The sequence below is a fragment of the Carcharodon carcharias genome, chromosome 21 (assembly GCF_017639515.1).
Source record: "Carcharodon carcharias isolate sCarCar2 chromosome 21, sCarCar2.pri, whole genome shotgun sequence".
NCBI classification, from domain to species: Eukaryota; Metazoa; Chordata; class Chondrichthyes; order Lamniformes; family Lamnidae; genus Carcharodon; species Carcharodon carcharias.
In genome coordinates this window covers 21,173,602-21,199,422 of record NC_054487.1, presented here as the reverse complement: position 1 = coordinate 21,199,422, position 25,821 = coordinate 21,173,602, and the positions used below count along the sequence as shown (strand labels likewise).

Below are 25,821 nucleotides of genomic sequence, written 5' to 3'. Positions count from 1 at the left end.
TCCTCCTGGATGCATCTTATAAATTCTGCACCATCCAAACCTCTAGCACTAAGTGATTCCCAGTCAATATAGGGAAAGTTAAAATCACCCACCACAACATTGAATCTCATTCCTTATGTTTGACCTTTTCTGTAGATTTATAGTTCTTTATAGTCCCGTGATTTGTGTTTCATTGCATCAAATAGTTTGAGATGAATCTGTTGTTGTTTTTATTATTATAAATTAGGAAATGTATTTTGAATCTAAATTTGCGAGAAAATACCAAGGAACTAAGGAAGAATTACATCCTGAACTCAGGTGAAAATGAAAAAAGAGGGTCCAAAACTCAAAAAGTAGTCCTCGAGAAAATCTCATAAAAAGAGAGACCTCAACATAAAATTATTTTGACCCCTGAACAACACCTCTCTAAGGCTTTCAAAATCTTGATCAAGTTTCATCACTTTCCATCATCAATCAAAAACCATTTCTTTTTCTATATTCAATTCCACAAAAGTATGATTTTGTCCCTTCCTCTGATTTCTAAACTTTCTCTTGTAAACTTCTAGGACTTAACTCGTATGGATTAAGCACCGTAATCTCAACCGTATCATAATCTGCAGACTGTTCATCTGAAAAGGTCGAATAAACCTCCAAAGCTTTTCCGATTAAAACACTTTGTCCAAATTGTTCAAATTTCTCGAGGCCATTGTAACTTGGGTAGCAATTTTTTTTGAATAAGACAATACATTTCAACTTCCTCACTGAATTTAGGCACTGGACAAATATTCCTTGCTAAATCAAAACCACAAGTTAAACTTAACCCATCGTCAAGAATGCCTGTTACTCCCTGTCCCCATAACCGAAGCCTTTCTCTGTCCAGTTCAAATTGTCAGGTTCTCTCTTTCTAATTTTTTCTTTTCTCTTTGAAATGAAAGGTTCCTGCTCATTTGTTCTTTGAAATACACGTACAAGTTCTTGCATTTCACTTTCCGTTTCTCTTTCCAATTCAAGTTGCTTGATTCGTAATGGAACCCTAGCCAATTCAATCTGCATTTTATCTGCATTAGCCTCTTTTCCCCTCAAGGTTCAGATGCTGAGCCAATACCTCTGCTTTCTTAGCACCTACTTTTAAATCTATCTCCAATTTCTCTGCAATCGCCTCCAATTGAATCATTGTTAACAATTGCAGGGCACTCAGCGACAGGTCCTCTCTTTCGCGAAATGCTTCAACAGTAAACCGAGCCATTTTAACTTTTCAATGAATACAGATGATCACTGTGAAATCTTGTTGACTTAGGTGTTAGCAAATCCCAGTGTACGCAACTCCTCAGATACTGAATAGTCCAAGTCCAAATGCAGCAAGACCTGGACAACATCCAGGCTTGGGCTGACAAGTGGCAAGTAACATTCGTGCCACACAAGTGTCAGGCAACAACCATCTCCCACAAGAGAGAATCCAACCATCGCCCCTTGATGTTCAATGGCATTACCATCACTGAATCCTCCACTATCAACATCCTGGGGGTTACCATTGACTAGAAACTGAACTGGATTAGCCATATAAATACTGTGGCTACAAGAGCAGGTCAAAGGCTAGGAATCCTGCAATGAGTAACCCATCTCCTGACTCTCCAAAGCCTGTCCACCATCTACAAGGCACAAGTCAGGAGTGTGATGGAATACTCCCCACTTGCCTGGATGAGTGCAGCTCCAGCAACACTCAAGAAGCTCGACCATCCAGGACAAAGCAGCTCACTTGATTAGCACTCCACCACCAAACCACAGTGACAGCAGTGTGTACCATCTACAAGATGTACTACAGGAATTCACCAAGGTTCCTTAGACAGCACCTTCCGAACCCACGGCCACTACCATCTAGAAGGACAAGAGCAGCAGATAGATGGTAACACCAGCACCTGGAAGTTCCCCTCCAAGTCACTCATCACCCTGACTTGGAAATATATCACCGTTCCTTCACTGTCTTTTGGTCAAAATCCTGGAACTCCCTTCCGAACAGCATTGTGGGTGTACCTACACCACATGGACTGCAGCGATTCAAGAAGGCAGCTCACCACCACATTCTCAAGGGCAACTAGGAATGGGCAACAAATGCTGGCCCAGCCAGCAATGCCCACATCCTATGAATGAAAAAAACACTCCATTCCTATTGTGGAATGAAATAACCAGTTTAAAGTATAACTGTTTACAACCTGAGATTCTCAACACCTTACTGGACTTGGAGACAAACAGTCTAACCACTTTTAGCAGGGATGTTTCTAGCACTGTCCGCAAGCACAAATACCTTGCACATTCTTCCCAGTAAAACAATCTGAACTCCTCTTCAACAATCAAACCACCCAGGTTTACTGTCAGCAGAATTCAGAAAATGCCACAAGATCCCGCCTGGCTCCTTCATTTTACCCTAATTTAAGGGAGTCCCAAAACATAACAATCTTATAGATGTTCATATTTGTAACAGCAGATAGGCTAGGATGGAGAATTGCTACCTAATGAAGGGTGATAGGCTGAATGGGATGTATTAAGGATGGAGTATTAACTCAAGACCCCAGCTTTCCTTCCATAGCAGAGAGTTCTTGATGTCCTGGTCAACACTGATCAAGATCACTGAAAAACAAATTGGTCACTATCTCATGACTATTTGTGGGATCTTGCTGTGCGCAAAGTGACTGCCGCATTTCCTACAATTCAACAGTGACCACACATCTAAAAGTATTTTGATGGCTGTGGAAAGCTTCGGGACATCCTGAGGTTGTGAAAGGCACTATAGAAATGCAACGTTTTCTTTGTCTACACCAAGATTAATGATTTATAGGATGAGTGGCAAAGGCATCACACTGACTTCAGTGAAGGAGAAAAATAAGATGGTGCAATGGGAAGGCAGGAGGGAGGGTAAAGGATCTTCTTCATCCAAACCTTCGTGAGCAATGATGCAGGTGAAAATAAAATCTCAACACACAGCCCTTCTGTCTCCACAATCACAAACATCTCCCTCCACACCTCTAATATGCCTGTGGACCAGGAAGACATGGGTACAGTCCTCAATGAATACTTTGCATCAGTCTTCATAATGGAAAAGGACACACAGGTATAGACATCAGGGTGGAGGACTGTGAAGTATTAGAGGAAATTAACAGAGAGAGAGAGAGGCGGTAGTAGCAGGTATAGCGACCTTAAAAGCAGATAAATCCACAGGCCCGGATGAGATATATCCCAGGCTGTTGAGGGAGGCAAAGGAAGAGATATCAAGAGCAGTAATATTCAAATCCTCTCTGGCCACAGGTGAGGTGCCAGAGGACTGGAGGACCACTAATGTTGTCCCTTTATTAAAAAAGGGAGGAAGGGATAGACCAGGAAATAACAGGCCAGTCAGTCTAACCTTGGTGGTGGGGAGGTTACTAGAAAGAATTCTGAGGGACAGACTATGTCTATGTTTGGAGACACATGGCTTAATCTGAGATAGTCAGCATGGATTTGTTAAGGGAAGGTCGTGTTTGATAAATTTGATTGAATTTTTTGAGGAGGTAGCCAGGAGTGTTGATGAGGGTAATGCATTTGACGTGCTCTACATGGACTTCATCAAGGCTTTTGATATGGTCCCTTATGGCAGACTGGTCAAGAAAGTAAGAGCCCATGGGATCCAAGGCAAAGTGGCATGTTGGATCCAAAATTGGCTGAGAGGCAGGAAGCAGAGGGTGATGGTAGAGGGATGTTTCTGTGACTGGAAGTCTGTTTCCAGTGGGGTTCCGCAGGGCTCGGTGCTGGGGCCCTTGCTGCTTGTGGTGTATATAAATTATTTGGACTTAAATGTAGGGGTATGATCAAGAAGTTCGCGGATGACACAAAAATTGGTTGGGTGGTAAATAGTGAGGAGGATAGCTGTAAACTGCAGGAGGATATCAATGGACTGGTCAGGTGGGTAGAGCAGTGGCAAATGGAATTCAACCCGGAAAAGTATGAGGTAATGCACTTGGGGAGGGGTAGAATATTGTGAGCAATTTTGGGCCCCGTATCTCAGGAAGGATGTGCGGACCCTGGAGAGGGTCCAGGGGAAGTTCACAGGACTGATCCCAGGAATGAAAGGCTTAACATATGAGGAATGTTTGAGGAGTCTGGGTCTACACTCGATGGAGTTTAGAAAGATGAGGGGGGATCTGATTGAAACTTACAGAATACTGAAAGGCCTGGATAGAGTGGACGTGGGGAAGATGTTTCCATTAGTAGGAGAGACTAGGACCCAAGGGCACAGCCTCAGAGTAAAGGGAAGACCTTTTAGAACAGAGAAGAGGAGAAACTTCTTTAGCCAGAGAGTGGTGAACCTATGGAATTCATTGCCACAGAAGGCTGTGGAGGCCAGGTCATTGATTGTATTTAAGACTGAGATAGATAGGTTCTTGATTGGTAAGGGGATCAAAGGTTACGGGGAGAAGGCGGGAGAATGGGGTTGAGAAACTTATCAGCCATGATTGAACGACGGGGCAGACTCGATGGGCCGAATGGCCTAATTTCTGCTCCTATGCCTTATGGTCTTATGGTAACAAGGCAAGGTATTACACTATGAATGGTTGGACTCTGGAAAGTGCTGAAGATCAGAGGGACCTTGGTGTGCAACTCCACAGATCCCTGAAGGTAGCATGGCAGGTAGATAAGGTGGTTAAGGCGGCTTATGGGATACTTGCCTTTATTAGTCGAGGCATAAGACACAAGAGCAAGGAGGTTATGCTGGAACTGTATAAAACGCTGGTTAGGCCACAACTGGAGTGCTGTGGGCAGTTCTGTTCACATTATAGGAAGGATGTGATTGCACTGGAGAGGGTGCAGAAGAGATTTACCAGGATGCTGCCTGGGCTGGAGGATCTGAGCTACGAGGAAAGATTGGATAGGCTGGTGTTGTTTTCCTTGGAGCAGCGAAGGTCGAGAGGGAACCTGATAGAGGTGTATAAGATTATGAGGAGCATAGATAGGGTGGATAGGAAGGTACTTTTTCCATTAGTAGAAGGGTCAATAACCAGGGGACATAGATTTAAGGTAAGAGGTAGAAGGCTAAGAGGGGAGTTGAGGAGAAATTTTTTGACCCAAAGGATGGTGGGAGTCTGGAACTCACTGCCTGAAAGGGTGGTTGAGTCAGAAACTCCCGTAACATTTAAGAAGTATTTGGATATTCACTTGCATCGCCATAGTCTCCAGGGCTATGGGTCAAGCGCTGGAAAATGGGATTAGTGTAGTCAGATCTTTGCTGACCAGTGCTGACCTGATGGGCCTAACGGCCTCCTTCTGTGCTGTAAACGTATATTAGTCTATGAGTCTAGCTTAAAGAAGAATTCTTACCTTGCGTTTCAAAGCATATTTAAGCTGCACATTATTACGTGTTTGTTCCAATCGTTCTTCTCTTCTCTTTCTTTTTAATTCTTCATCCTACAAAAGCAAGTTTGGAGATTTCTAAATGCTCTAGGAAAAGCTTTGTCTGAACTTAGCGATTTGGTCATCCCTTCATATACTTCATGTCCCAGGGAATTAGCCCAGATTCCCTTCGACAGTTCACAAAGAAAGCAAACCTCCTGATTAGGTTTCCAGACAGGTCAAACTCATAGTCCCTGTCCACGATCTTTAGGGGAAATTGGATTATAAAGTGGGAAAATTCCATTCTTCATTCATGGACTTTCTCAGTAAGGCTGGCAAAGACAGGAATATTATTCCCCTGGGCCTCAGCAAGGAGCTGGTGAGGGACAGTGTCCGGACTTTGAATAATTCTTCTCAAGTTATTCCAATAATTGTTTTTTAATCAATATTTTACCCTCTCTCGCTCCCTCTCTCTCCCCCACAGTGTTTATTCCTAAGGTCAGTGACCTCCATTAATTGTTCAGCCTTATCCAATTGTTTGGTGATGATCCCACTCTGAAAATCAGTTTCTTTCTCTGTAATGTTTGAAACTTTACATTTTGATTTCCTCCACAGCCTCTGGTGAAGTTCTGAACATAGATATGTTAGGACCCAGTTTCCTTGTGCCTCTTGTCAAAACACCAGCTCCCGCCTTTAATGATTCTTCGCGATTGACATTCTTCAATCCACCAGAATTCCCACATATCAATGTAGCAGAGGATCAGACAGCGCGGTATCTGAAAAGTTAGGTTTGTTCAGCTAGAAAATCCAAATGGCATAGCTGGCAATACCAAATAAAGATCATCAAATGTAAAGCCCACCTCAAATTTATGCCTAAACTGACCTTCAGCTTATCGACCAGATCCCGCTCAGCCTTCTTCTGCACAAATTCAGTGATCCAGTCTAATTCACCCCCTGAGGCCTTGGCTTCTGACCCCTTGCAGTCAACACCTGAGGAATTCTGGAGATCCTGGGATAGCCCTTGCTGTGGTGCACGGTCTTCCAAAAGCTGAGCTGCTTCCAGTTTTTTCTTCTCCTCAAAGTCTCTGAGCCAAGTGAGTGCTCCGCAGATGAGACTCAGTGACTTCCCCTGCGGGAGAGGCAGCAGCCAGAATTAGTACAGAGGTCATAGTGAGTAAACACATTAGCAAAACACATACAAGACCTGTGTTTATAGCAGTTACGTTCTGTAAAACTTTTCCTCTCACTGAGAGGATGTTACTGTTCTAAGAAGCATGCGCTTAAACTGTGAGCAATGCCACAGGTGATCTCTTAACCATCTCACACTCTAGCAGGTCTCCAGTGATGACACCCATAGTGAGTATGAGGATAACTCATATTAAAACCATGGGGCTATGATGCCATGTCCAGCACAATGCATATTCAAAGGCACTGATTTAAAGTGACGGAATAAAACTGTTTTTCATTCCATGCTATTTTGCGAGTCTTCCCATTGTTTTATGAACACATGAATTAGGAGCAGGAGTAGGTCACTCAGCCCCTCGAGCCTGCTCCACCATTCAATAAGATCATGGCTTATCTGACTGTAACCTCAACTCCACATTCCCACCTACCCCTGATAATCTTTCATCTCCTTGCTTATCAAGAATCTGTCTAGCTCTGCCTTAAAAATATTTAAATACTCTGCTTCCACCATCTTTTGAGGGAGAGAGTTCCAACGACTTACGATCCTCTGACATAAAAAAATTCTCCTCATCTCTGTCTTAAATGAGCGATCCTTTATTTTTAAACAGTGGCCCTGAGTTCTCAATTCTCCCACAAGAGGAAACATGTTTTGGTGCTTGAATTCATGATTCTGCACAGATTGATGTGATAACTCTAACCCGGCGGCTAATATTAAAGCCAATTCTTTCTTTCCTCCTTTAAGGTGCTCCTTAAAACCTTAAAACTTTGACTAAGCTTGTGCGTACCTGTCCTAATATCTCTTTATGTCGCTGTGTGTTAATTATTATTTGATAATGCTCCTGAGAACCACTTGGGATGTCTTACAATGCTAAATTGCTAATAAACGCAAGTTATTGTTGCTCTTCTACAATATATCACATCCTCTGACTTAACACAAACAATGCTGTGCAAGAATTGCTAACACACAGAAGCGTGCCAGTTCCTGGTTGAGGCAGAGATCACAGCAAAGAGAAGATAGGAGGTTTAAGAAGTATTACAAATTGCAGTCAATGTGTGCTACTAGACTCAGATCAACCACGATCCAACTGAATGGCAGAGCAAGCTCGAGGGGCTGAATGGCCTACTCTTGTTCCTATGTTTTAATTTTGATCACCCGAGAGGAAGTTTCCAGGTTTTTTTTAAATAAGACCTCTCCAAGGAGATCACACAACAGCGGGTGAGCGAGGACTATGTTGAACTTATCACGGCACAGAAAAGGCTATTTGGCCCATTGTGTCTGCACCAGCTCTCCAACTGAGCATTATGACTTAGCGCCATTCTCCTGCCCTTTCCCTATAATCCTGCACATTTTTCTATTCAAATGCCTTGATTGAACCTGCCTCCACCACACTTCCAGGCAATGCATTCCAGACTTGAGTCAGTGGCTGTGAGAAAGAAGTTTTTTCCCATAGCGCATTTGCTTCTTTCGCAAATCACTTTAAATCTGTGCCCTCTCCTTCTCGATCCTTTTACGAGCAAAAACAGTTTCACCCTATCTACTTGATCCAGCCCCCTCATGATTTTGAACACCTCTATCAAATCTGTTCTTAGCCTTCTTCTCTCCAAGGGGAACAGTCCCAACTTTCCAATCTATCCTCATAGCTGAAGTTTCTCACTACTGGAACCATTCTCGTAAACCTCTTCTGCACTCTTTCCAACGCGTTCCTATCCTCCCTGTAGTGTGGTGCCCAGAACTGTACACAATACTCCAGTTGAGGTCTAACTAGTATCTAAGCTCAGCATCTGCTCTTGTACTCTATGCCCCTATTAATAAAGCCAAAGATACTATACGCATTGTTAACTGCTCTCTCCACCTATTCTGCCACCTTCAATGAGCTATACACATATACGCCCAGGTCTCTCTGTTCCTGCACCCCCTTATTTTATATTGTCTGTCTATGTTCCTCCTACCAAAATGCAGCACCTCACACTTCTGCATTGAACTTCATCTACCACCTGTCTGCCCAGTCCCACCAACTTGCCTATGTCCTTTTGAAGTTCTACACTGTCCTCCTCACAGTTTACAATGCTTCCAAGTTTTGTATCATCTGCAAACTTCACCAAGTTCTAGATCATTAATATACATCAGGAAAAGTAAGGGTCCAAATATCAATCCCTGGGGAACTCCACTACAAACCTTCCTCCAGCTTGAAAAATATCCTTACACCGTTAGCCTCTGTTTCCTATTACTCAGCCAATTTTGTATCCACATTGCTACTATCCCTTTTATTCCATGAGCTATAACTTTTCTCACAAGTCTGTTGTGAGGCACTGTATCAAATGCCTTTTGAAAGTCCATGTACACCACATCAACAGCATTACCTCATAAACCCTCCCTATCATCTCTTCAAAAAACTCCAGCAAGTTAATTAAACATGATCTCCCCTTTAGAAATCCATGCTGGCTCTTCATAATCAACCCACATTTTTCCACGTGATGACTAATTGATTGTGTCAATTAATTGTTTCTAGAAGCTTCCCCACCACTGACTGGTCTGTAATTGCTGGGCTTATCCTCATAACCTTTTTTGAACAAGGGCATAATGTTTGCAATTCTCTAGACCTCTGGCACCTCCCCTGAATCTAGGGAAGACTGAAAGATCATGGCAGTGCCCCTGTAATTTCTAGTCTCACTTCCTTCAATATCCTTGGATGCATCTCATTCAGCCCCGGTGCCTTGTCCACTTTAAGTACAGATAGTTTATCCAACACTTCGTCCTTATCGGTTTTGAACCCTTCTAGTGACAGAGTTTCCTCCTCTGTCACCGTGGCCTGGATAGCATCTGCTTCCTTGGTAAAGACAGGTACAAAGTATTTATTTAATACCTCAGCCATGCCCCCTGCCTCCATTTGGAAATCCCCTTTTTGGTCCCTAATCGGCCCTACTCCTCCTTTTACCACCCTCTTACTATTTATGCGCTGATAAAAAACTTCGGGGCTCCCCTTTATATTGGCTGCCAGTCTTTTCTCATTATTCCTCTTTGCTTCTCTTATTTGCTTTTTCATAAGCCCTCTGAACCTTCTGTATTCACCTTGATTCTCAATTGTATTTTCTACCTGACACCTGTCATAAGCTCACTTTTTCTTCTTTATTTTAATTTCATCCAGAGAGCTCTGGATTTATTTGTCCTACCTTTCCCTTTTGAGGACATATACCTTGACTGTGCCCAAACCATTCCTTCTTTGAGGGTAGCCCATTGCTCAGCTACAGATTTTCCCACCAGTCTATCCAGCCCAGCTCTGTTCTTGCCCCATTGAAGTTAGCTCTTCTCCAGTTAATTATTCTTACTCTGGATTGCACATTGTCCTTTTCTACCATCATCCTAAACCTTCTGACACTATGATCATTGTCTCCTAAATGTTCTCCCACTGACACTTGATCTACTTGGCCCACTTCATTTCCAAGAACCAGGTCCAACAGTGCATCCTTTCTTGTTGGACTGGACACATACTGCTGTAGAAAATTCTCCAGAACATAATCTAGGAACTCTTGCCCTCCTCCACCCTTTACACTACCACTGTCCCAGTCTACATTCAGGTAATTAAAGTCCCCCATTATAATGACAGTACGGGGCAACCTCAATGGGCCAGCTGGTGTGTTCCATGATCTTTGACTTTTGCATGTGTTATGTATTCAGACAAACGCAGAACAATCCTCAGGCTGTTTAAAAAGTTGCTTGATCGAACATCTAAACTCTCAACAACTTGAACAATTCATGTAACAATTAGTCACACCTGCTTCAACTTTTCTCCCATTACAAATTCCTATATCTACACCTATAAATAGAAGGGCCTATATAAAATTTAGCTCTCAGAATTACTCTGCTGCCAATGGCGATACCGGTCTTACTCTCAAGGAAAATGGGCTCCTCTACCTGGATACAAATATTCTCTCAGTGTGTCTTGCCATCTACAAAGATCTCTGTAAAAATAGCCCAGGTTCCTCAGTCCCTACACTCTCCTTACAACTATGCCAGTGAGTCTATAGTGTCCCTCAATATCACTGCCACAAAATGCAACACCTGACACTTTTCTGTATTAAATTACATCTGCCACTTGTCTGCATATTCTACAGCCTATCTACGTCCTGTTGCAATCGATTGGTATCATCCTCACTGTTTAGCAGACCTCCAACTTTGGTATCTTCAACAAATTCTTAAAATTTTTCTCTGTACTTTATACATAATACAGAAACAGTGAGCTTAGCACTGACCCTTGGTGATCAAGGGGCTAAACAACCATTAACTAAGACTCACAGTTTTCTCTCCTTAATCCAATTTTTTTATCCAAGCTGACTCTCCCTTCAGCGTAAGGGCGGAGGTGGGGATGTTCAGTAACAATTGCAGTGTTCAGTATCATTTGCAACTTTTCAACATGCAGAAAGACTTGGAAAACATTCAGGCTTCGGCTGATAAGTGGCAAGTAACATTTGCGTCTCACTATCTACAATCTGCAAGGCACAAGTCAGGAGTTTTTAAAAAATTAATTCACAGGATGTGGGAGTCGCTGGCTAGGCCAACATTTATTGCCCATCCCTAATTGTCCTTGAGAAGGTGGTGGTGAGCTGCCTTCTTGAACTGCTGCAGTCCATGTGGTGTAGGTACACCCACAGTGCTGTTAGGGAGGGAGTTCCAGGATTTTGACCCAGTGACACTGAAGGAACAGCGATATGTTTCCAAGTCAGGATGGTGAGTAGCTTGGAGGGTAACTTCCAGGTGATGGTGTTCCCAGCTATTTGCTGCCCTTGTCCTTCTAGATGGTAGTGGCCATGGGTTTGGAAGGTGCTGTTTAAAGAGGTTTGGTGAAGTCCTGCAGGTCATCTTGTAGATGTACACACTGCTGCTACTGTGCATTGGTGATGGAGAGAGTGAATGTTTGTGGATGTGATGCCAATCAAGCGGCTGCTTTGTCCTGGATGGTGTTAAGCTTCTTGAGTGTTGTGGGAGCTGTGCTCATCCAGGCAAGTGAAGAGTGTTCCATCCCACTCCTGATTTGTGCCTTGTAGAGGGTGGACAGCCTTTGGAGGGTCAAGAGATGAGTTACTCGACATAGGATTCCTAGCCTCTAAATTGCTCTTGTAGCCACAGCATTTATATGGTTAGTCCAGTTCAGTTTCTCATCAATGGTAACCCCCCAAGATGTTGATAGTGAGGGATTCAGCAATGGTAATGCCATTGAACATCAAAGGGTGATAGTTGGATTCTCTCTTGCTGGAGATGGTCATTGCCTGGCACTTGTGTGGCATGTATGTTATTTGCCACTTGTCAGCCCAAGCCTGGATATCGTCCAGGTCTTGCTGCATTTGGACTTGGACTGCTTCAGTGTCTGAGGATTCACGAATGTTACTGAACATTGTGCAATCATCAGCGAACATCCCCACTTCTGACGGAAGGAAGGTCATTGGTGAAACAGCTGAAGGTGGTTGGGCTGAGGACACTACCTTGAGGAACTCCTGCAGTGATGTCCTGGAGCTGAGATGACTGACCTCCAACAACCATAACCATCTTCCTATGTGCTAAATATCAACCAGCGGAGAGCCTTCCCCCGATTCCTACTTACTCCAGTGCTGCCTTGATGTCAAGGGCAGTCACTCTCACCTCACCTCGAGAGTTCAGCTCTTATGCCCATGTTTGAACCAAGGTTATAATGAGGTCGGGAGTTGAGTGGTCCAGGTGGAACCCAAAGTACCAGTGAGCAGGTTATGGCTAAGCAAGTGCCACTTGATAGCATTGTTGATGCCCCCTTTCATTACTTTACTGATGATCGAGAGTAGACTGCTGGGGCAATAATTGGCCAGATTGGATTTATTATGCTTTTTGTGTACAGGAAATACCTGGGCAATTTTCCACATTGACGGGTAGATGTCAGCGTTGTAGCTGTACAGGGTCAGCTTGGTTAGGGGCATGGCAAGTTCTGGAACACAAATCTTCAGTACTATTGCTGGAATATTGTCAGGGCCCATAGCCTTTGCAGTATCCAGTGCCTTCAGCCATTCCTTCATATCATGTGGAGTGAATCGAATTGGCTTAAGACTGGCATCTGCGATGCTGGGGATCTTCGGAGGAAGCCAAGATGGATCATCCACTCGGCACTTCTGGCCGAAGATTGCAGCAAATGCTTCAGCCTTATCTTTTGCACTGATGTGCTGAGTTCCTCCATCATTGAGAATGGGGATGTTTGTGGAACCTCCTCCTTCAGTGAGTTGTTTAATTGTCCTCCATCATTCACGACTGGATATAGCAGGACAGCAGAGCTAAGATCTGATCCGTTGGTTGTGGGATCGCTTAGCTCTATCACTTGCTGCTTATGCTATCTGGCACACAAGTAAGTCCTGTGTTGTAGCTTCACCAGGTTGAAACCTCATTTTCAGGTATGCCAGGTGCTGCTCCTGGCAAGCCCTCCTGCACTCTTTATTGAACCAGGGTTGATCCCCTGGCTTGATCATCATGGTAGAGTGGGGTATATGCTGGACCATGAGGTTAGAGGTTATGTTCGAGTACAATTCTGCTGCTGATGGCCACAGCACCTCATGGATGCCCAGTCTTGAGTTGCTAGATGTTCGAAATCTAACTTTAGCATGTTAGCATAACACTTTGCCACAACACAATGGAGGGTATTCTCAAGGTAAAGGCTGGACTTCATCTCCACAATGACTATGCAGTGATCATTCCTACTGATGCATCCGACAGATGCATCTACGGCAGGTTGGTGAGGATGAGATCATGCTTTTCCTCTTGTTGGTTCCCTCACCATCTTCCGCAGACCCACTCTAGCAGCTATGTCCTTTAGGACTTGGTCAGTAGTGGTGCTACCAAGCCACTCTTGGTGATGGATATTGAAGTCCCCACCCAGAGTACATTCTGCACCCTTGCTGCCCTCAGTGCTTCTCCCAAGTGATGTTCAACATGGATGAGCAGTGATTCATAAGCTGAAGGAGGGCGGTGCATAGTAATCAGCAGGAGGTTTTCTTGTCCTGATGCCATGAGACTTCATGGGATCTGGAGTCGATGTTGAAGACTCCCAGGGCAACTCCTTCATGGCTATATAGCACTGTGCCACCATCTCTACTGGGACTGTCCTGGGACAGAACATACCCAGGGATAGTGATGGTGATGTCTGGGACACCATTTTTAAGATATGATTGAGGCTGTCACTTGACTAGTCATTATGTCAGGTGTTCCAATTTTGGCACTAGCCCCCGGGTGTTAGTAAGGAGGGCAGGGCTGAGATTGCTGTTGTTGTTTCCGGTGCCTTGGTTGATGCTGGGTGGTCCGACCTTTCATTTCTTTTTGAAGCTTTTGTAGAGATTTGATACAACTGAGTGGCTTGCTAGAGGGCATTTAAGAGTCAACCACGTTGCTGTGGTTCTGGAGACCAGGTAAGGTCAGCTGATTTCCTTTAGTGAACGAGATGAGTTTTTTTTACAACGATTGACAATGGTTTCATGGTCATCATTAAGACTTTTAATTCCAGATTTTTATTGAATTCAAATTCCACGGAATTCGAACCCGAGTCCCCAGACCATTACCCTGGGCTCTGGATTACTAGTTCAGTGACAATACCACTACACCACCATCTCCCCTGATGGAATACTCTCCACTTGCCTGGATGAGTGCAGCTCCAAAAAAACTGAAAAAGCTCAACACCATCCAGGACAAAGCAGCCCACTTGATCGGCATCCCAAACACCATAAACATTCACTCCCTCCCTCACCAATGCACAGTGGCAGCAGTGTGTACCATCTACAAGGTGCACTGCAGGAATTCACCAAGGCACCTTCTACAGGACTTTCCAAACCTGTGACTTCTACCACCTACAGCTGGGGCAGCAGGTGGTGGGGGCCAGCTGCAAATTCCCCTTCAAGTCACACACCATGCTGACTTGGAATTATATCTACATTCTTTCAATGTCACTAGGTCAAAAACCTGGAACTCCCTAACATCACTATGGCTGCACCAACACCAGGTGGACTGGAGTGGTTCAAGGCAGAGGATTACCACCTTGTCAAGGTCAATTACGATGGACAACAAATACTGGTCTTGCCAGCAGCACTTACATCCCAGGAATGAATTAAAAAAAAACAAGTGGAACTCAGTGTGTAATTGAGGAGATCGATAATTCTAAAAATATCCTGGTGAGTGGTACACCAAAGGCTAGTGAGATGATATTTTGAGTGCAGATGTAAGTGAATTAGGAGAGAGCTTTGTCCCAGGACCAGACACAGGAGCAGGGTTGGGAGGGGTAAAAGGGATATAGGTGGAAAGCAACACAAACAAGTGATCAGAGATAACCTTATCTATGATTGACACAAAATTAAAACATACCGTTCCAGTAGGACTCTCAAATATTCCAATCTTCCCTCCTTCAAGCACATTGTACAGTGCAGTCATAAATTCTTCCTGAATGGAGTAGGGTTTAAAGGGAAACAGAAACCTAGGGGCAGCGTGGGATTTCTCTTCAGCCATATCCTATGAAAAAGGAAGGTAGACAGAATGACAATTGTTAACTTAACAAAAACAGAATTACCTGGAAAAACTCAGCAGGTCTGGCAGCATCGGCGGAGAAGAAAAGAGTTGACGTTTCGCATCCTCATGACCCTTCAACTTAAATCTGCCAACAATAGCTTATTGGTAGTGATCCTGGACTAGGTAAGTTTTAAAGTTCAAATCACGCCATGGTAAATCAAGAAATTAATTCCCCCTCACATGAAGCAAGAGATTCGTCCCACATGATCCACCCCTCAATAAACAGATCTACCCCAATAAGGGACACCCCATGGTTTACCCCTTATGAAGCAGGAGATGCCCACCAAGGAGTTGGACCTAATCCAAGCCCTCGGTAAGAGGATCCACCCTCAACGAGGAGATCCAGACAATGAATCTACCTTAATTAGGAGATCCACACCATGTGGGCCACCCTCAATAATCAGATTGTCCTGCGGTGAGATCCACTCCTTCAATCCACCTCTCAAGGTGACCACCCCACATATGGAGATCTACCCAATGAAATTCACTCGCAGTGATATCTAACACCACCCCCCCCCCACCCCACCCCCACACCCACCCCCATGAGGAGATCTACCCTTCAATAAGAGGATCCATTCAATTAATTCCACCCCTCAATTAGATCCACCCACCCACAATTGAATAAGGCGATGTCCCGCCCATTCCTGACTCGTCAGCCGAGCCCACGTTACTGGTGCCAACCCAGGCCCACCTTGCTGGTTCCAGGGCCAGGGTGTGTGAGGCCCCCGGCCGGCTGCTCCGTTAATCCAGACCGCTGTTTGGGCCTGGCTCCGCTCCTTCAAAGAGAGCACGAAGAGGAGCGGCCTCCGGGTGATTGACAACACCACCGGGCCAATCATTGGCTGCAAGGGCGGGGAAAGGGCGGGGCACATTGCCGGCGGGAGAACCAATCGGCGCATTAGAAAAGAGAACGCGGGCAAGGAGAGCCCACCTAATGACGATCCACCAATCACAGTTACGTCGTTCGGTTTCAGCCAATCGGGTTCTCCAAGTTCCCCACTCAGTAGCCAATCAGAAAGCCTTGATGCTACAGGAAGCGGCCAATGGTAGAGGGAGGGCTGACCGCAATGGCCAATGGCGGTAGGAGGGCTGAATGGAATGACCAATGGCAGAGAGAGAGTTGATTGGAGCGGCCAATGGTAGAAGGAGTGCTGACTGGAGCGGCCAATGGCAGAGGGAGGGCTGACTGGAGCGGCCAATGGCAGAGGGAGGGCCGACTGGAGCGGCCAATGGCAGAGGGAGGGCCGACTGGAGCGGCCAATGGCAGAGGGAGGGCCGACTGGAGCGGCCAATGGCAGAGGGTGGGTTGACTGGAGCGGCCAATGGCAGAGGGAGGGCCGACTAGAACGGCCAATGGCAGAGGGAGGGCTGACTGGAGCGGCCAATGGCAGAGGGAGGGTTGACTGGAGCGGCCAATGGCAGAGGGAGGGCCGACTGGAGCGGCCAATGGCAGAGGGTGGGTTGACTGGAGCGGCCAATGGCAGAGGGAGGGCCGACTAGAACGGCCAATGGCAGAGGGAGGGCTGACTGGAGCGGCCAATGGCAGAGGGAGGGTTGACTGGAGCGGCCAATGGCAGAGGGAGGGTTAAAAGCAAAAAACTGCGGATGCTGGAAATCTGAAACAAAAATAAAAATACCTGGAAAAACTCAGCAGGTCTGGCAGCATCTGCGGAGAGGAACACAGTTAATGTTTCGAGTCCGTGTGACTCTTAATCAGGACTAAGTAAAAATAGAAGAGAGGTGAAATATAAGCTGGTTTAGGGGGGGTGTGGGCGGCGGGACAAATAGAGCTGGATAGAGGACCAGTGATAGGTGGAGATAACCAAAAGATGTCATAGACAAAAGGACAAAGAGGTGTTGAAGGTGGTGATATTATCTAAGGAATGTGCTAATTAAGGGTAGAAAGCAGGACAAGCAAGGTATAGATAGCCCTAGTGGGGTTGGGGTGGGGGGAAGGGATCGAAATAGGCTAAAAGGTAGAGATAAAACAATGGATGGAAATACATTTAAAAATAATGGAGGTAGGTGGGAAAAGAAAAATCTATTTAAATTATTGGAAAAAAGGGGGGTCGGAAAAGGGGAGGGGATGGAGGAGAGAGTTCACGATCTAAAATTGTTGAGCTCAATATTCAGTCCAGAAGGCTGTAAAGTGCCTAGTCGGAAGATGAGGTGCTGTTCCTCCAGTTTGCGTTGAGCTTCACTGGAACATTGCAGCAGGCCAAGGACAGACATGTGGGCATGAGGCAGGATGGAGTGTTGACATGGCAAGCGACAGGGAGGTCTGGGTAATGCTTGCAGACAGACCGAAGGTGTTCTGCAAAGAGGTCACCCAGTCTGCGTCTGGTCTCTCCAATGTAGAGGAAACCGCATTGGGAGCAACGAATGCAGTAGACTAAATTGAGGGAAGTTCAAGTGAAGCACTGCTTCACTTGAAAGGAGTGTTTGGGCCCTTGGACAGTGAGGAGAGGGGAAGTAAAGAGGCAGGTGTTGCAACTTCTGCGGTTGCATGGGAAGGTGCCGTGGGAGGGGGTTGAGGTGTAATGGGTGATGGAGGAGTGGACCAGGTTGTCCTGGAGAGAACGGTCCCTACGGAATGCTGACGAGGTGGGGGAAGGGAAGATGTGTTTGGTGGTGGCATCATGGTGGAGTTGGCGGAAATGGCGGTGGATGATCCTTTGCATGCGGAGGCTTGTGGGATGATAAGTGAGGACAAGGGGGACCCTATCATGGTTCTGGGAGGGAGAGGAAGGTGTGAGGGCGGATGCGCTGGAGATGGGCCGGACACAGTTGAGGGCCCTGTCAACCACCGTGGGTGGAAAACCTCGATTAAGGATGAAGGAAGACATGTCAGAGGAACTGTTTTAGAAAGTGACATCATCAGAACAGATGTGACAGAGGCGAAGGAACTGAGAGAATGGGATGGAGTCTTTACAGGAAGCCAGGTGTGAGGAGCTGTAGTTGAGGTAGCTGTGGGAGTCAGTAGGCTTGTAATGGATATTGGTGGACAGTCTATCACCAGAAATTGAGACAGAGAGATCAAGGAAGGGGAGGGAAGTGTCAGTGATGGACCATGTGAAAATGATGGAGGGGTGGAAATTGGAAGCAAAATTAATACATTTTTCTAGATCCAAACAAGAGCATGAAGCAGCACCGAAGTAATCATCGATGTACCGGAGAAAGAGTTGTGGGAGCGGGCCTGAGTAGGACTGGAACAAGGAATGTTCCAAGGAATGAACAAGGAATACCCCATAAAGAGACAGGCATAACTGGGGCTCATGTGAGTACCCATAGCCACACCTTTTATTTGGAGGAAGTTTAAGGAGAAATTGTTCAGTGAGAGAACAAGTTCAGCCAGACGGAGGAGAGTGGTGGTGGATGGGGATTGTTTGGGCCTCTGTTCGAGGAAGAAGCGGAGAGCCCTCAGAGGGATTGGACGTCCATGGTGAAGAGGAGGTGGTTGGGGCCAGGGAACTGGAAATTGTTGATGTGATGTAAGGTGTCAGAGGAATCACGGATGTAGATGGGAAGACACTGGACAAGGGGAGAGAGAATGGAGTTAAGATAGCGCGAAATTCTATGGGGCAGGAACAGGCTGACACGATCGGTCTGCCGGGACAGTCCTGTTTGTGGATTTTGGGTAGGAGGCAGTGTGAAGCTTGACTGGAGCGGCCAATTGCAGAGGGAGGGTTGACTGGAGCGGCCAATGGCAGAGTGAGGGTTGACTGGAGTGGCCAGTGGCGGTGGGAGGGTTGACAGAAGTGGCCAATGGCAGAGGGAAGGTTGACTGGAGCGGCCAGTGACAGTGGGAGGGTTGACAGAAGTGGCCAATGGCAGAGGGAGGGTTGACTGGAGCGGCCAGTGGCGGTGGGAAGATTGACTGGAGCGGCCAGTGGCAGTGGGAGGGTTGACTGGAGCGGCCAGTGGCGGTGGGAGGATTGACTGGAGCGGCCATTGGCAGAGGAAGGGTTGACTGGAGTAGCCAATGGCAGAGGCATCGTGGTGAGGGGGCGATGTATCGATTTGCCATTGAAACTCCCACATAAAAGAAGCAGATTGAGTGAGAGAAAGAGTGGCCCTACCACCACAGATTCAAAGCCATTTGAAAGATCTGTTGACCCTGTCAGCTGCAAGCCGTTCAGTTACATTGCATGTCCAGCATGGAAACAGGCCATTCGGCCCAACCAGTCCATGCTACTGTCTCTGCTCCAGTCCAGCCTTCTCCCATCTTTCCTCATCCAAATCTAACATAGTAACCCTCTATTCCCTTCTCCCTCATTTCTTGTCTAGTTTCCCCTTAAATGCATCTATACTATTCACTTCAACCAATCCCTGTGATAGCAAGTTCCACATTCCCATCACTCTTTGGGTAAAGACATTTCTTTGTGACTATCTTATATTGATGACCTCTAGTTATATTCTTTCCCACAAGAAGAATCATTCTCTCTGTATCCACACTCTATCAAAAGCTTTCATAAATTTAAAGACTTCTATTCGGTCACGCCTCAGCCATTTTTCAAGAGGAAAGAGACCCAGCTTATCAATCCCTTCCTGACATGTATACCCATATTCCTGTATCATCCTTGTAGATCTCTGCACCCTCTACAGTGCCTTTATATTCTTTTATAATATGGCGACCAGAACTGCACGCAGTACTTAAAGTGTGGTCTCAACAAGGTTCAATAAAGCTTTAGCATAACTTCCCTTATTTTCAATTCTATCCCTCTAGAAATAAAGCCTAGTGCTTGGTTTGCTTTTTTATGGCCTTGTCAACTTATGGCACAACTTTTAGTGATTGATGTATTTGTACTCTGAGATCCCTTTGTTCCTCTGCCACATCTAACTCACACTTTTCAGGTAATAGTTGACCTCCCTATTCTTCCAATCAAAATGTACTACCTCATATTTATCTGTGTTAAACTTAATTTTGAAATTATTTACCCATTCTGCAAGATTATTGATGCCCTCCTATAATTTGTTTTAGTCCTCCTCAATATTGACCATCCCCCTCCCCCACTTTAGTGTCATCCACACTGCTGCTTTCCGTCTTGAAGCTGGCTAACAATGCGTTCTGCCATTTGTCCCCGGATTCCACATTCTCTGACCTTATTCAACAGTCTATTATGGGGCATGTTATCGAAAGTCTTTTGGAAAATCCAGATAAATTACATCATTACAGATAGGTTGAGTGAGTGGGCAAAGATCTGGCAAATGGAGTTTAATATGGGAAAATGTGAAGTTGTTCACTTTGGCAGGAACAACAAAAAAGCAGAGTATTACTTAAATGGAGAATGGATGCATAATTCTGAGGTGCAGAGGGATCTAGGTGTCCTAGTACATGAGTCACAAAAAGTTAGTATGCAGGTACAGCAAGTAATTAAGAAGGCTAATGGAATGCTATCCTTTATTACGAGAGGGATTGAACATAAAAGTAAGGATTTTATGCCTCAGTTATACAGGGCATGGGTGATACCGCATCTCTAATATTGTGTGCAGTTTTGGTCTCCTTATTTAAGGAAGGATGTAAATGCCTTGGAGGCGGTTCAGAGGAGGTTTACTAGATTGATACCTGGAATGTGTGGGTTGTCTTATGAGGAAAGGTTGGACAGACTGGGCTTGTTTCCAGTGGAGTTTAGAAGAGTGAGAGGTGATTTGATTGAAGTATACAAGATCCTGAAAGGCCTTGACAAGGTAGATGTCGAAAGCATGTTTCCACTTGTGGGTGAGTCCAGAATTAGGGGTCACTGTTTTAAAATTAGGGGTCATCCTTTTAGGACAGAGATGAGGAGAAATTTTGTTCTCTCAGAGGGTTGTGCGACTTTGGAACTCTCTGCCTCAGAAGGTGGTGGAGGCGGGGCCATTGAATATTTTTAAGGCAGAGGTAGATAAATTCTTGCTAGGCAAGACAATCAAAGGTTATCGGGGTAGATGGGAATGTGGAAATCAAAACACAAAAAGATCAGCCATGATCTCCATTGTCAACAGTTATTCTGAAACATATGATCTGGTCAATTATATCACTGCTTTTTGAGGGACTTTGTCAAGTATAAATCAACTGCTGTGAACATAGGAATGTAAGAAACTAGGACTTCGGAGCAGGAGTAGGCCATTCAGCCCTTCAAGCCTACTCCGCCATTCAATAAGATCATGGCTGATCTGGTTGAGATCTCAACTCCAATTTGCTGTCAGCCTTCCTTAACCATTGACCCTCTTGTCTATCAAAAGCCTGTCTAACTCAGCCTTGAATAAATTCAATGACCCAGTCTCCACTGCTTTCTGGCGACAAGAATTCCACAGACTAATGTCTGACTAACGTGGAGCAGGCTCGAGGGGCTGAATGGCTGTCTATTGTTCCTAATTCTTATGTTCTTATCTACTACATTACCATTGTCTACTCTGAATGAGGAGGTGACCTGTACTTGTTGGTGTTGGTGGAGGGCCAGCTCTGGTATCTTCTTAAGTGCCATCTAAACCACTTGAAACTGTTGGGCAAATGGTCTTGGCTTTAGTTCTTCACAACCAATGAGATGCTGGAAAACTGACTGAAATCACTGAGTACAGGAGGAGTTAATCAAAGCTGGTGAGCATCATATTTAAAAGACACTTTGCACTTGATCAACATTCTAAAAGAAAGGGCATGTATTTATATTGTGCCTTTCTTGACCTGTGAAGTCCTGAAGTATTTTACAGTCAGTGAAGTGTTGCCATCGTTTGTAATGTAGGAATCATCTTGGGCCGATGCCCATTGGAGTTTAGAAGAATGAGAGGTGATCTTATTGAAATATATAAGATCCTGAGGAGATTTGATAGGGTGGATACTGGGAGGATATTTCCGCTTGTGGGAGAGACTCTCTAGAACTAGGGGACACACTTTAAGAATAAGAAGTCTACCGTTTAAGACGGAGATGAGGAGAAATGTTTTCTCTCAAAGTGTAATTAGTCTGTGGAATTCTTGTCCCCAGAAAGCAGTGGAGGCTGGGTCATTGAATTATTCAAGGCTGAGTTAGACAGATTGTTGATAGATAAGAGAGTCAATGGTTAAGGAAGGCTGGCAACAAAGTGGAGTTGAGACCTCAACCAGTTCAGCCATGATCTTATTGAATGGCGGAGCAGGCTCGAAGGGCTGAATGGCCTACTCCTGCTCCTAAGTCCTATGTTTCCTATGTTCACAGCAGTTGATTCATACTTGAAAAGGACCCTCAAAAAGCAGTGATATAAATGACCAGATCATACGTTTCAGAATAACTGTTGACAATGTGGTCAGCTTGCATCACTGAGGATGTCACAATAAATATTCGCATAGCAGCCATTGTGCATTGTGCTGTTCCAAAATTTAAGGTCAGGAGATGGAATTAGGAGTTAGCGCTAAGGTTTGTTTGACATTAATTTGGAAGTGCTATTGGCAACAATTTGTCAGTAGCAGAAATTGCTTTTGAGAAATGAAATGTCAACCTAGATTATGGACTGAAATATCTGGATTGGGAACCTTCCTACTCAGCTGAGTGTTACTGAGCCAAGTCTGATGCTTTCCTGTTCAGAATTCTTTATAAAAATAACAGAGAATGTGTAAAGAAAATGCAGTGGATATGGCATATTGACTTTCAAAAATGTATTTGCCAAGGTGCGGCATACAGGAGTCTTGAGTTAAAGGTACATATGACATTAAAGGGAAATGTCTACATGGATAGGGAAACACTAGGAAAGCAGGACACAAAGGGTAGAGTAACAGTTTTGTCAGACTGAAAGATGTGTTTGTGGTCTTAAAAGAAAGGCTAGTTTTTCTCTTAACACTTCCACATCCTCTAAGACATCACGAAGCACTTTTCAGCCAATTAAATAATTTTAAATGCAGCCATTGTTATTTTGTCGGAAAGCAATTTCAAAAAGTTCAGTTTTTCAGCTGCTCTTACTTGAATATATATGATCTGGACTTACAAATGAAGGGAACAGAAATCTGAATTTGCTAACAGGAAATTTGAAGGGGAGGTAATAGTAAAGTATGATGAGAATTGTGAAGATTCAGAAGAACGAAGGGTGTAGATGGATTTCAATGTTTAGAAATGTGGAGTAAAGAATGGCAGAATTTTTCTCTTGTTGGGTTAGGCAGGTGTGCGCCCAATCCGAATGGGAGGGAAATAGTGCGCAATATTTCGGTCGGCAGCCACGTGTGGGAGTCGACAGCGAGCCCACTGACAATTAAGAGGGCTGTAAAGCCCATTCATTCATTAACTGAATTGATTTCTCCTTGCCTGTCCAACTTTACGGTTGGCGGGCGGGCGAATAGGCCAAGCGGCCTTTGCATTTTTTGCGAAATCTCATCCACGGGCGGGATGAGGTTTCGACCAGTGATTCTTAAAAAAACTTTTAAAACTCATTTTTAACATGTCCCTGCTCATGTGACAGAGTCACACGAGGGGGCATGTCTTCCTTATTTTTCCATTCTTTATTCGTAATGTTAAAAACCTTCAGCTCCCTGAGGCAGCTCTGTGCCTTCAGGGAGCTTACAGTGAGTGCATCCGTGCACATGCGCTGACTTCCCTGTTTGCCCTTGTTCCACCCCCCACCCCCCCATCCAGGCAGCGCTAAGCGTTTCAGCTCTCAATTCATGCTGGCTGCCCGTTAATTGGTCAGCCGATGCTTAAACAGTAATAATGGTCACATTAGTGAGCCTTTGTAGGCTACTGATGCATATGGACCCCCCACCCCCCAGCACTGTGAGGAGTCATCGTCTTCAGGAAGGGAAAAAAATTAGTTCCCAGATCTCATAAACACAGACTCTGTCCTCCATCCCCACCCCCTTACCGATCCCCCTTTTTTCTATTAATTTATATAGATTTTTCTTTTCCCACCTATTTCTATTATTTTTAAATGTATTTCCATCCATTGTTTTATCTCTACCTTTTAGCCTATTTCGATCCCTACTTTTATAGAGTAAGGAATCATAGTTCATCAGTACCCGGCTGAAGCTGTGATAAGGATTAAGACACATTTGGTTTTGCATGAACTCAATTGGACTGTTTTGATGAAGAATACTAAAAGTGGAGAGTGCTGCTGAGGGTATTTTTATTTAGTTGAGAATCCTACCCACATCCACTGTTATTCCAACATCTCTTCCAGGAAAAAACAAAAATACCCGGAAAAGCTCAGCAGGTCTGACAGCATCTGCGGAGAGGAACACAGTTAACGTTTCGAGTCCATATGACTCTTCAACAGAACTAAGTAAAAATAGAAAAGTGTTGAAATATAAGCTGGTTTAAGTTGGGGGGGGGGGGGGCGGTTGGGACAGGTAGAGCTGGATAGAGGGCCAGTGATAGGTGGAGATAACCAAAATATGTCACAGACAAAAGGACAAAGAGGTGTTGAAGCTGGTGATATTTTCTAAGGATTGTGATAATAAAGCTGCAGACAGCCCTAGTGGGGTTGGGGTGGGGGGAAGGAATTGAAATAGGCTAAAAGGTTGAGATAAAACAATGGATGGAAATACATTTAAAAATAATGGAAATAGGTGGGAAAAGAAAAATCTATATAAATTATTGGAAAAAGGGGGGATTGGAAAGGGGGTGGGGATGGAGGAGAGGGTTCATGATCTAAAGTTGTTGAACTCAATATTCAGTCTGGAAGGCTGTAAAGTGCCTAGACAGAAGATGAGGTGCTGTTCCTCCAGTTTGCGTTGAGCTTCACTGGAACAATGCAGCAGGCCAAGGATGGACATGTGGGCATGAGAGCAGGGTGGTGTGTTAAAATGGCAACCACAGGGAGGTCTGGGTCATGCTTGTGGACAGACCGATGGTGTTCCCTGTCGCTTGCCATTTCAACACTCCACCCTGCTCTCATGCCCACATGTCCGTCCTTGGCCTGCTGCATTGTTCCAGTGAAGCTGAACGCAAACTGGAGGAACAGCACCTCATCTTCCGAATAGGCACTTTACAGCCTTCCGGACTGAATATTGAGTTCAACAACTTTAGATCATGAATTCTGTCCTCCATCCCCACCCCCTTACCGATCCCCCTTTTTTCTATTAATTTATATAGACTTTTCTTTTCCCACCTATTTCCATTATTTTTACATGTATTTCCATCCATTGTTTTATCTCTACCTTTTAGCCTATTTCGATCCCTTCCCCCCACCCCACCCCCACTAGGGCTATCTGCACCTTTATTATCATAATCCTTAGATAATATCACCACCTTCAACACCTCTTTGTCCTTTTGTCTATGACATCTTTGGGTTATCTCCACCTATCACTGGCCCTCTATCCAGCTCTACCTGTCCCACCCCACCTTAAACCAGTTTATATTTCACCTCTTTTCTATTTTTCCTTAGCTCTGTTGAAGAGTCATGAGGACTCGAAACGTTAACTGTGTTCCTCTCCACAGATGCTGTCAGACCTGCTGAGTTTTTCCAGGTATTTTTGTTTTTGTTTTGGATTTCCAGCATCCACAGTATTTTGCTTATATCTCTTCCAGGAAATCTGCCTCCTGCTATATCTGTGCCTTGAGCCCAGCCCTTCCAATTCCTAATTTTCATCTTTCCTAGTCTTTATCCTTGCCAATTCCATACATAGCTCCCTTTACTCGAGCATTCCCACTCTGCCTTCCAATGCTGCTATCATCTCCTCCCTCCTTGGAAAACCCAAGTTTGATCCAACTGCCCTCTCTGACTCCCACTGTCATTCGACCTTCTATTTCCTCTTTGAGGTCTTTGTGTCCTCACCTCTTAGCTCCACTCTACCCTCCCAC

At 44.9% G+C, this 25,821-nt stretch overlaps 1 protein-coding gene across 2 annotated transcripts in view; it reads right to left on the bottom strand.

The window, feature by feature from the left end:
- Nucleotides 1-15,916, bottom strand: part of ddx11 (DEAD/H (Asp-Glu-Ala-Asp/His) box helicase 11) — an 85,643-nt gene extending 69,727 nt beyond the window's left edge. Inside the window, exons 1-4 of one of the 2 annotated variants that reach the window (XM_041216427.1) lie at nt 15,777-15,916; nt 14,885-15,028; nt 6,221-6,466; nt 5,326-5,412 (exon numbers count right to left, since the gene is read on the bottom strand). In XM_041216427.1, the coding sequence (XP_041072361.1) occupies nt 5,326-5,412; nt 6,221-6,466; nt 14,885-15,025 (474 nt within the window). In that variant the 5' untranslated portion in view covers nt 15,026-15,028; nt 15,777-15,916. Of the gene's footprint in view, nt 1-5,325; nt 5,413-6,220; nt 6,467-14,884; nt 15,029-15,696 lie in introns of both variants that reach the window. The other variant, XM_041216428.1, reaches the window with a different exon arrangement.
- Between the last annotated feature and the right edge of the window lie 9,905 nt (nt 15,917-25,821).